At 37.1% G+C, this 11,942-nt stretch overlaps 1 protein-coding gene across 2 annotated transcripts in view; it reads right to left on the bottom strand.

Moving 5' to 3' along the window:
* Positions 1-1,775: 1,775 nt before the first annotated feature.
* Positions 1,776-11,942, bottom strand: part of TLR3 (toll like receptor 3) — a 35,001-nt gene continuing 24,834 nt past the window's right edge. Inside the window, exons 1-6 of one of the 2 annotated variants that reach the window (XM_031608813.2) lie at positions 10,481-10,568; positions 9,948-10,077; positions 7,222-7,670; positions 6,178-6,369; positions 2,827-4,655; positions 1,776-2,200 (exon numbers count right to left, since the gene is read on the bottom strand). In XM_031608813.2, coding sequence (XP_031464673.2) covers positions 1,972-2,200; positions 2,827-4,655; positions 6,178-6,369; positions 7,222-7,662 — 2,691 coding nt within the window. In that variant the 5' untranslated portion in view covers positions 7,663-7,670; positions 9,948-10,077; positions 10,481-10,568 and the 3' untranslated portion in view covers positions 1,776-1,971. Of the gene's footprint in view, positions 2,201-2,826; positions 4,656-6,177; positions 6,370-7,221; positions 7,671-9,947; positions 10,078-10,480; positions 10,569-11,942 lie in introns of those variants that run through there. The other variant, XM_090139352.1, reaches the window with a different exon arrangement.

Below are 11,942 nucleotides of genomic sequence, written 5' to 3'. Positions count from 1 at the left end.
GGTAAATTACTTACCCTCAATAGTACTGTCAAACAAATGTGTAGGAGTAAAACAAGGAAGACCAGGCAAACAGGGAAGCGTAATACAAAAATGTTATGTCAAGTATATTCATGTTTTACTATTTACTATAATACAATGTATTTTTTCCTCATGTAAATTATTTTAAACTGAGTGTCAAAATATTTAGAATAGTCATATTTTTATCATATAAATTGATCATCATTTACAAGCAATTGCACTTAGTTTGTATTAGCTATATTGCAAAAGTATCCATAACACACCTATCTACTGTTTAGAGACCAATTCTGGGGGTAGTTATATTTACAAGGGCATCTTTATAGAATTTATATGAGCTGTCATTTATCAGTTTAAGGGCCAGAAAAGACTATTTGATTTGACTCCTCGTATCATGTTTCACCTCAGTGTTTCTCTGCAAATTCTCTGCATCTTAATCTACATGTGAAATGCTAAGATATACTAAACAGTTCATTTTGAAGTGAAATGAGAAATTCTGCTGTATTTTGACATTGCAGGGATAGGAAACATAGACTCCCTTTCACGGGTTGGTCTTTAAATAAGAGAAAGAATGATTGATGAGGTGCATCCCTGGCACCCCATCCTTACTGCCTTGCCTCCTCAGCTTTCATGGCCTACACATGAAGAGCAAATTTGTCACTTAGCCTGAAAAGGATGGAAAGATGAGATGAAAGCATCACAATGGGATAATCCTATTACTGTAATTAGGGAATCATCATCTATCACTTCACCTGTAAACAAACCTTTTGTTTTCACTTCAGGACTTCCTGAGCCAGTGAAAGTAGTCTACTTTGCTTTCAACTCTTCTAGTACATGCAAAACCAATTCATTAAATTGATATTTCATTATTATTCATTTATATTTTTTTTTATCATGAGACACAGAAGCCTACTGAAATTTTTCATCTGTATGTATAACAGATCATAAAAAAGCTGCTTAAAACTTTGGGGTGTTGATCTCTCTGAAATCTATTTTTTAAAGCAGTAGAATAGAGTTCTTGGCAGTATTGAAATTGATGAGGGAAATGCTAGGGGAGAACAAAAGGTAAAAGCATAAAAGCAAAAATAGTCCTGAGCTAATGAAGGATGGAACAACTACAAAACAAACAAACAAACAAACAAACAAAAAAACACAAAAAAAAACAAACCGACAAAAACAACCATCAGAGGAGAAATTAAACATTAATAGGAATATTCAAATGACTGTCTAAAATCCACTTTACAATAAATTGTGCTCAAATGCTCCATAGAATTGCAATGAGTGTCAAACAGAATAGACATAATTTTGGAGCATGCTTAGCTGGTTCTCAGCTCTGTCCAGATCAAGGTACTAGCTTATAAGTTCGAACCTTAATGCTATACAATTGCTAACTACACCAAGTTTCTGTAAAGTATTTTAAGGAAGAAAGTACCAAATGAGTGTATAACAAAATACACTAAAGAATTCCACCGTATTTATCCATTTTCAAAGGCTTCAACTATAGAAATTATTTCCATGTTATTGTGCTTAATATAGAAAAATTTTTAGGTTTGTTTTCTATTTATTTTCCTTTGAGATTTAAAAACAAGTTGTAGTGCTCATTCTGCTTTCTAGACAGGATTTGAAATTTTATCATTGCATCCTCTTCTATATACCCTGTTAATATAGAGACCATGGCTTTTCTGCATTACATCAGATGGATATTTTTTCAAGGACTTCAGTCATGTTCACCAGTTTCCAGAATTTTTCGTATTGTTGATGCATATACTGAAATGACTATCAGATGTGATTACTTCAGTGCAGGTCAACTACGATATCAGCAAGTACGTGAACTTAGACAAGTAAATATTAATTAGCAACTTTCAGTGTCTTATTTCAATATGACAATTTTTTTTTTTTTTTTTTTTTCAGTTTTTACTGAAGACCTGCTAGTTTTCTAACATCAGAAAACTGAATTCAGCGTGCTTTACTATTAGATTTAAGTGCTGTCATTAACTGCTGATGAAATGCACTGATTCTTTCCTTCTGGACTGGCCAGTTCAAGATGCAGCGAGATCTGAACATTCCTCTTCTCAAGCAAAGTGCGTGATTCAACTTGTAATCTTGTATATTATGAAGAAAGATCAGTATGATGGAGTCTCGACTTTGTTCAATAGCTTGCTGTAAGGCATGGTGCACCTTAAACCTGGAGGAAAAGTAAGACAAAATTTTAAGTTCAGGCTTGGGAACAAATAACAGATAGAGCTTTTGATAGTGCACATAACAGCATGCTGTAAAATCAGGGTCTAAGTTCAAAGTGAAGTCTTAATGTACATTTTATGATATAAAACTCTCATTACTTACATCAAATTAATTACTTTTTAAATAAAGGATAAAGCATCCTCTTAAAATATAACCTAAGCCTACTGTCTTGACGTAGCCATAATTAGCAAGGTTCCTTCAAATTTGAGATCACTACTAAAGAGCAGTGAAAAGAGTTGCTTAAAGATATATAAAAATGAATGCTAGTGATCACAGCAATGACTGTCCTGTTTCAAACACATAATTTTAAGGAAAGGAATCCGCAAAGGTAATGGTTTGACTTTTTGAAAAAGAAAAAAAAAACATATGGACAGGTTCAAATATCTACTAGTTTACATGTAGAGGAATTAAGTTTATTAAATTTGTAACTGTTCCAAAAGTAGGATATATTAAAGGTGAATTTGCATTGCATTTTTAATTAATTTAAATAGCAAAAAAAAAAAAGATTACCTTGCTGAAAATCTGCTAAGAAATTTTCCCCTTACATACAGTATTTTATATTTTACTTACTTCCTGCACCATGGATCCCGTAAGAGTTGTTCAGTCACAATAAAAATAATCTTCCTGCTCTTTCTTATGCTGTTAATTATAGCTTCAAATTCAGATATTCCTGCTTCGAAGTCTCGTTCTTCTAGACAAAACTTAACTTGAAATTGCTCATTTTCTTCCAGAGAAGTGAAGTTCGTCAACACCCAATTTGTGTCCTTTCTTGCATGAATAACATAGGCATCATAATCAAACACTTCCCGCAATCTGTCAAGCTCTTTAAAGCCAAGTATTCGATTTATAGAAATATTCCAGTAGAAAGCTATTCTCCACCCTTCAAAATGGATGAGAAGAATGATGAAAATGAATTGTATCACAACAGTGGTAGTGATCACAAACAGAAGCTTAAATGGAGCACTGTCTTTGCAGGCTGAGGTATCAAAATGCAACACCAGAGTACTGTGATATTTAGGTGGGGTGTTGCAAACATACTGACTGTGCAATCCGGGTATATATGCTTGAGTGACATTTAGCCAACTAGCAAACCAAGAAATACTTTCACAGGTGCAATCAAATGGATTGGAATCCATCTCTAGTTTTCTCAGGCTCTTGAAAGCTGGACCAAACACATCTTCTTCAACTGAGGTTATTAGATTTTTCTGAAGGTTCAACGTATTTAGAGAGTTTTGGTTATCAAATAAAGTTGCTGGCAGCAAATTCAAATTATTTGATCCTAAATCCAAGTTTTTTAACCGATGCAGACCCTTGAAAACATGAACTGGAATCTCATCAAAGCCATTTGATTTTAAATTAAGAACATGCAAGTTGGGAAGGTCTTTTAAAAAAAGAACTGGACCTCCTGGATTTGCTTGTTTCCAAAGTCGAGCTAAATTATTGTGCTGCAAATCCAGAATATCGAGTTTGTAAAGTCCATCGAACAAGTCTTCCTTTATGTTTGCTATGTTGTTATTGCTGATGTCCAGGACAGTCAGATTCCGCAGTGGATGAAAAGGTGAAGGAGAAATTGCCAGATTATTGCAACCTACCTTCCTTAACATCAGTTTGCTAAGACTTGGAACAAAAATAAATGATTCACTTCGCAAAGTTACATTTCTGTTGTAAGAAAGATAAATATATTCTATATTATTGAGACCTTCAAACTCATGACCAGTGAGCTCTTGATTAATTTCATTGAGACCAAGATCAAGAATTTTCAGTTGTCCCAAGGAGGAAAATGCCCCACTTTCTACTGTAGAGATCCTTGTTTTTGTGAGATTGAGAACTTGCAAGCTGGAATTAGCAAGTGATACAAATGTTTTATTAGTTATTCTTTGTAAGTTTATGTTGCAGTTATAAAGACTTAGATATTTCAGGTTTTTCAGACCTGTGAACATGTTAGTCGTAATTTGTGGAAAGTTGTTATGATCCATTATAAGGTACTCCAGGTGGTGTAACCATTGGAAGGAAAAGTCTTCAATTTTCCCAGTAAGTGCATTTATCAGATTCAGATGTTTAATGCTGGACAATCCATAAAATAAACGCGAAGACACTTTAAAGATGTTATTATCCTCCAAGTTCAAGTACTCTAAATTTGACAGCCATTGAAATGAGTCATCCTCTATCATAGAGAGAGAATTTTTTGAAAGGTTTAGAACTGTGAGGTTTGTTTCTTGCAGTCCCTGGAGAGTTAACCTGTTAATGTGTGAAAGCTTCACATGGCTGAGTGAGAGGTTCTGAATCGATGTGTTTGATAATTCCATACAAAGTTTCCTTGTGCAATTTTCACCAAGTTCAACATTGTTCAGTATAAGGCCAAACAGATTTCCAATTGCATGTAAACATCCTGTGTGAAACTAGAAGGAAAGGAAAAAAGAATTTTGACCTAAACAAGAGAGTTATATAAGAAAGTTGAACTTAAAGCCTAAACTTGGAAAGGTTATTCAAACAAGAGCATCAGGCAAACTGGAACTCCTGCACACTTTTTCCACATCTGAGTGTAGACAAACTTCTTGAAGTAGTATTTCATGTTCTAAAATTTTAATATGGTCATCATGATTTTGAGTGGCACTCCTTTAGAATAAGATAAAAGGTTTCTTAGTGAGATGAGAGTTTGTTACAATTTTGCATTCAACTAGTGAAAATATTTCACTGTACGTATCTTAGTAGTTGAGATAACTTTCTGTAATTGGTATCTTATAGGGATACACTGTAAAAAAAAAGTTAACGAAGAAACAGTTTTTCTGCACGAGCACAATCTATATTCATGAAACATGATGTTACACATTTGCTTCCATGACATAAATCAGAAGTCACCATTACAGTCCTGGACCCTCATCTTGGTTTCAGATATCAGCTGAATGATTAAATACTCCATTTATCAGTGTGATTCAAATGCATATGGTTGCTTTCCAGATATCAGACTTGTAAAATCAGAGCAAGTTAAACTGACATAGAGTAACCTTCACAATTACATCTACTTAGTCATCTGCTGTACCCTTGTGCCAGTATGGCTGTACATGCAGCCATACAGTGAACAAGATAGGAAACTACCCTGGTCATAAGCTAACCATGCCAACAAAACTGTAGTTTCCCCAGGTGATCTAGTCTACCTCCTCACTAAGGTTTGTACCAGTAAGAAGGAGGAGTGAAGCAGCAATGGGAACAGAGAGAGAGGAACTGCCTCTCTCAACTATTGTTGAATCTTATGCCAACTCAAAATATTCTTGCAATTACAATTTAAAAGTTTATACAGATGAATCAACTGGCAAAAAAAAATATAAATCACTATTCATGCAAGCTTAGAAATGCAGCACTTACCATCACTCTTCAAAGGTTTGTATTTTAACACTGAGAGAGAACAAGATTGAAAGCAACAAAGTAGGTGGCAGAGCCAACACACACTTAAAAAACAAAAAACATGCACAACAAAGAAGTGGATTCTGCAAAGATTATTTCTCTGGAGTACTCTACTTGCATAAATGATGTTTCTCTGATAACTAGAGAGACCTATATTGTTTAACTAGTTTTGCATATTACACTTTTCCCCAACTTAGATCTTTTCAGCTGTTCATCTTCAGTTCTAAAAAAAAGCCCTGTAAAATACACTTGATGAGGGTTCACAGAGGTACTTGATCTACCTCTTGCTTGAAGTCTCTGGTCTGTATGAGATCAGCTCTTATTCAGTGGAAGGAAAATAATTTTGTATTACATCTGAAGATCAGAAATAATCCTATATACAATAGAATGGTTGCAGGTTTGATCTTGATAGATTCAAAATATAATCATAAAACAGAAGCCATAGAATCACATATGTTAAATCAGGATAGTTCCATTTTATACTTACACCGGCTGAATTTCTACTGAAATGCTTCCTACCTCTTTCAGGGGGTTTGATGACAAATCAAGACTTTTCAGTGAAGTGTTGCTAAGAAATCTTAAGTCTTCTTTTTTTAACTCAGTGATTTGGTTACTATACAACACAAGCTCACGAAGGTTCTTCAGCTGTTGCTGCAATCCTAAATTTGCTGACTTCAAGTGATTATGAGATAGATCCAAAATATTCAAGTTCTGTAGAGAAGATGTAAATAAAAGTATAAAAAACCTTTTTATGTAATTAAAAAGAACATTCTGAAATATTGTACTAGAAATTGGTTGCAATACTACAATTAAAATAAATTTGTCATAAAGAATGGCAGCTTTTCCACTCCTGCAGGAAGAAGCTTTCTGTGTGCTCCAAGCACCATCAATGAGGCAGTGGAAAATGGAGGACCACAACTTCAGTTCTGCTCCCTGCATTGCTTTGTACATAGTCAAAAGTTAGCAAGCACCTTTTATGTAACTTAATTGGAATACTGAGTGTAAAACAAATGTTCGGACCTATCCAAAACATGCATACTCACTTTCTTTTCTTCTCAGACCCTTCCTTCTACATGACTCCTGCCCACAAATATGCTACAGATAATACTTAACAACACCCAACCTACCAGGAGAAACAAAGGCAATTAAAAGCCTTTTTATTTTCCCAATCCTCAAAGGCCTGAAGGACAGTACTTTTAGTCTAAGCATTGATCTTTACAGCCTGAGTGCTTACAGCCTGACCTTGAGGATTTAGACTAGCAACCATCATTAGTCTCATGCAACTCAGATTCCTGACCATGCCATACTTCATCAGCATAAATCCTTTATGGAGATATGCTTTGACAAGATGCAGTAGAGAAAAAGGGATGGAGAGCATTGACTCCCAGGACAGCTGAGACTGCAGCGTGTTTTGACACAATAAGACACTAAGCCTTTTCTTTGGAAAAATCAATAAAGATCATATGCTGGGTATTTTCAAATGCAAATAGGCTTTGTATACACATGCAATAAATTCCCCATGCATACTTTATTTACCAGAAAAGGTGCATTTCTAAAGCTTACCTCCAGGGTTTTGAAAGGATCATTTTTTACTTCTATGATGTTGTATCCTAGATTGAGCTCAGTCAGGTTGCTACAGGTAGCAAACACTCCATCAGGAAGTTCATGCAATTGATTGTGTTCAAGCTTCAAAATTTGCAACAGGGGCACATATTTGCACAATTCTGGTTGCAGTTTAGAGATGATGTTGTATCCTGCATTTAAGTAAATCAGATTGCTGTACTGGGTCAGATTCTCAGGAACTAGCTTTTTTAGCTGATTATGGGAAATGTCCAAGCCTGTTATGTTGTTTGGAAGATCAGAAGGAATTTGTGTCAGCTTTAGGTGACTACAATCTGCCATTGTATTTCTAATCTGACATTGCTTTCCAATTGATGCACACAGTAAGCAAACAGACACCAGTTTGAAAGATAAACTGTTCCAGCAAAGAATAGAACATCCCATAGTTTTATCTGCAAAGGCAAAATGAACACGTTAAAAAATCAGAATCATTTTGACACAACTCATACTTCGTACCTTAAACTGAAGGCTTAAGCAAGACAGGCACAAAAAATTCATGCAGTTTGAGCAAACACCATTTTTTCACCCATGAGGTACTATCCATTTCGGTGGAAAAGGTATGTGTATTAACCACTCTTCACTGAAAATAATTATGTTTAAAGAGCTACTAACAATTTGTCTATAACTAACACAAATTTCCAACAATTTTCCCTTTTCTAATTAATTTTGCATCGCTTTAGTATGTGTATAAATAATAATAAATGACAAATTAATATGACAAATTGTACACGCCCCCCTCAGTGTTAATCACTTATGCCCTGAACTTTAATTGTGTTTAAAATATTTGAAGATACATGCAGTAAGAATGCGTAATATAAATACATCTTCTTTATCTTACCGTTCTTGCCTGTTCTTGTTTCACAAGCCAGCCACACAAAATTCAAACCATCTTTCCACCTTACTTAGGCTTTTGCTTGTCTAACTTCAGTTGCAGATAAAATAAAAGAAGGAATTCTAGACTATAGAAAGGTGTATGAGCAGACAAATGGAATCTATACCAACCTTATACCTCACTTAGCTAGGAAGGAAAGTGAGAAGAACCAAGATGTAGAGAAAATGCTCTTCATAGATGCAAGGCATTTATTCAAATGCTTTCACAAAAATATATTCTTTCTCATGGTATCACATTTTTTCCCCCCAGGAAATTTTAAGAATTAACATATTCCTCAATATCTCAAGTACTTCCATTACAATATCAAAATCTGTTCACCAGTGCACTGATCTTCAATGGTACTGCCTGTTTAGGCATTACATTACATTCCTGATGAATCACAGACTTCTTCATATTTTATGCAGTTTCAATTTAGGCCTAATTCAATTTCAGTTTAAGACCTAAATTCATCTAACTATCTATTTTGTAATACAGCTTTACTGGAAGTGAAAACTAATCCCACACAAATTCTGACCTGAACAGAGCTATAAGAACTCAGAATGACATGACTATCCTGCTCAGATAGAGATTGTCCAATTAAACAGCATTTCTGCTTATCAAATGACTTCTGTATCATTTTCACCTGAATTATCTCCAACAAAGGAAGAGGAAATAATTCAGGTGTGCTTCCCAGCATGTTTTTCCTTGCTTTCACAGGTAGCAGTAAGTTTATGTTCTGCTGCATTTTTTCTTAAAAGTAAAAAATACTTCTATTATTCCCTCTAAAGGCTCTGGAAAGATGTGGGGCAATATCCCAAAAGCAGATGGGATGTTGCTGCTGTGGAGATATTTCTCTTATTACAGTCCTCATATTCCTACAGCCTTCTGCCATCAGATTGGAGAACCTGCCCATCCTCAGTTCAAGTCTCAGTATGATGGGCTCCCACATGGAGAAAAACTGTGCCCAATACAAGGCAGATTACAGAAGAGGATTTTAACCTCATTAGGCCTTGAGGAATCCACAACAGCCTCTCCAAAGACAAACTCTGAGGATGACCCTTTGGTTCTGCAGGTCACGTTTATCTATTCTTGAAAGTTGCCACTCATTAACACAATCTAGTCTTGAGCTCAAACTCCATGGCAAATTGCAAACAATGAAATGAAGTTAAACCAGCACATTTGTACAGAAAAGGCTTTCTGAAGTGATAAAGAAAAAACTTTCAGAACTGATGTTTTAAAGAGAAGAGTTTTCAGCACCATAACAAAACACTCCAATGAACTGTTGCTGCAACCTGCAGCCCAACGAGGCTTCAGCAAGTCAGGCTGAGTAGCATTCAGCCTCACAGGGGACCTGCCTGTTCAGGGGGAGCACGTTAGGACTGCCCCAGCATTACAATGGCCAGAGGGGGACCGTTTGAGAGCTTTCTTGGGAGCAACCTGACTCCATAGCGAAAGACCTTAGTAAAATCAAGTGGGAACAAGGAGACAAGGGAAAGAAGGACTGAAAGCATTAAAAAGCTGTGTACAAAGGACTGCAAAATACTGTTTAAAATAATATAAGTTAATTTTCTTGCTAGGCACTGCATGTGGACCTGCCCTGCCTCTTGCAGTTCAGACTAGCTCACCGCTCACTGGTAAGCAAACAGGAGAGGGGAGGTGACAGCAAACAACCCAACACGGCAGACTTGCAGGCGGGTACTGAACATAGTGGCCCATCCCTCCATCTGAGGAAGATGAGATTGCTCCCTAATTGTTCTCATTTCATCACTAAGTTTGAAAGAAGAAGAAACACACTCACTATGCAAACCCCAGCACTGCTCTTTTCCTGACCTCCAACAAGGCCAACAGGGCTGCCTTCTTGTGCTTGGCTATTTTCATTGAAGAAAGTCTGGAGACAGCTCAAAATGTTTTATGCTTTCACTGGGAACCTGGAGAAGAAAATATCAGATTTAAAAGGCAAGGTTACAGAATAACACTTAAGGGAAAACAGACAAAACAGGATTTCTCAGTGATACCAGCAAGGACCTTTAAAAATGCAGAACTGCAGCAGGGAGCCTCCAGCATCTCACAGAGAGGGACACTTCTGCTCCCTCACTATTGCTTGTTTTACAGCAGAACTCCCTTGGCCAGCTGGGACCCCACCGCTGGGCACAAGCACCGAGGCACGTTCTCATTAAGCAAACAGCAATGGCACTGACTTTGCTAACTTGCTTTTTGCAAATTAAGAGAAAGCCACAAGCCACGAAATCGCCAAACTCCAGAGCAGAGTTTTAACTTCGCCCTTTGACATCGTCGTTTATTACTGATAAGGGAAGAAAGACACGCACTTACCTCGGCGGTCTTCACCTCCTCCAGCGTGGAGCCGCCGGCCGCTCCAGCACGAAAACCGCGAGGTGAAGCCGCCCGGGGCCGGAAGGAGAAGCGAAAGTGAAAGTAGGGACAGACGCAGCGCGTCTGCCGGCAGCACGGTGTGCAGCATCAGGAGACTGCACTACGGCCCGGGCTGATACCCAAGGCTCTGGGAAGATGTGGGACAATATCCCAAAAGCAGATGGGATGTTGCTGCTGTGGAGATATTTCTCTTATTGTGAAAACAGTGCTGAGTAAGAATCCTTTGAAACCACATAAAGTATCACTTCTTAAAAAGGGAATTTATGTGACGGTACAATATATTAATTTTAATAAATAATAACAAGACCTTTTCTATTATATTAAAGTAAGAAATTGTTTTTAAAAGTCCCAATAAAAGTTTCAGGTATTATTTTAACATCATTTATAAGTTCACATTTTCCAGTGACCTAGCCACCACTTCTCTGGAGAGGATTTGCTTGTATGTTCCTCTGGCCATGACAGCAGGCCCTGCTGCTTGATGTACCAGCACTGGTACACCTGTGTGTCACAAATACAGAGGCCTCTCTCTCAAGAGCCCTCTGCAGGGCTCACCCAGCCAGATGCTCAGCACATAGCCACAGCACTAGTTCAGTTCACTTTCAGCAATAGCCTGACAAAAGTTAGTCCTAATTCTTGGTGTTAAGATGCCAAAATAGAAAGCAGAACAATACTCCTTTACAGCAGACAGGCTCAGGGCCTGTTTTATTCCCATTTCACAGCTGTGGGAAGAGCAAATTAGTTCCATGCTGTACCATACGCTTCAGCACTGATAAGTTGACCCTCAATGCAGTCATACTAAAATACTCTGAGGAGAATTTTTCCCTGTGTTTTACTACTCTGCTGCTCTGTAACCTCTGGAAAAGACTGCACTGAGGGTAATGAAGCACAACAATTAACAGCTTACGGAGAGTATTATTCCAACAGAGAAATACTATCAAGTATTCTGCATCTTTTCTTTCTCTGGACCATACATTTTGTCAACACAAAACCTGCATTTTTATTTCACCTTTCTACTGATTCCTGCTCAATACTCTTTTCCCTTTTTTGCATGATTGACAAGAACTAGTAGATACCAATGTGCAAGGCAGACTTGAGAGTGCACACAGTTGTGCATATTCAGCAAGCACATAGTTTCTGAGGCACAGGACACACCTATGCTTATTTAAGTGGCTTGTAAACACATCAAGTTCTCAAGCTTCCATAACTTCAGTGTAAATAAATGATACTTAGGTTTTCAAGAGCTGGAAAGGACATGACAAATTCATAACAGTGTAAAGTCAAGCGCACTGCTTGCCCAGAGAATATAGAGAAAAAGCAGGGCAAAATTAAGCAATACCTTCACGCAATGTTTGAGGATAACAGCGCAAGTCAGTCATTTCTGAGTGATGACATAAGGCAGCCA

The sequence above is a fragment of the Phasianus colchicus genome, chromosome 4, assembly GCF_987193195.1.
Source record: "Phasianus colchicus chromosome 4, bPhaCol1.hap1.1, whole genome shotgun sequence".
Lineage (NCBI taxonomy): Eukaryota > Metazoa > Chordata > Aves > Galliformes > Phasianidae > Phasianus > Phasianus colchicus.
This window is presented reverse-complemented; position numbering and strand designations above follow the sequence as displayed.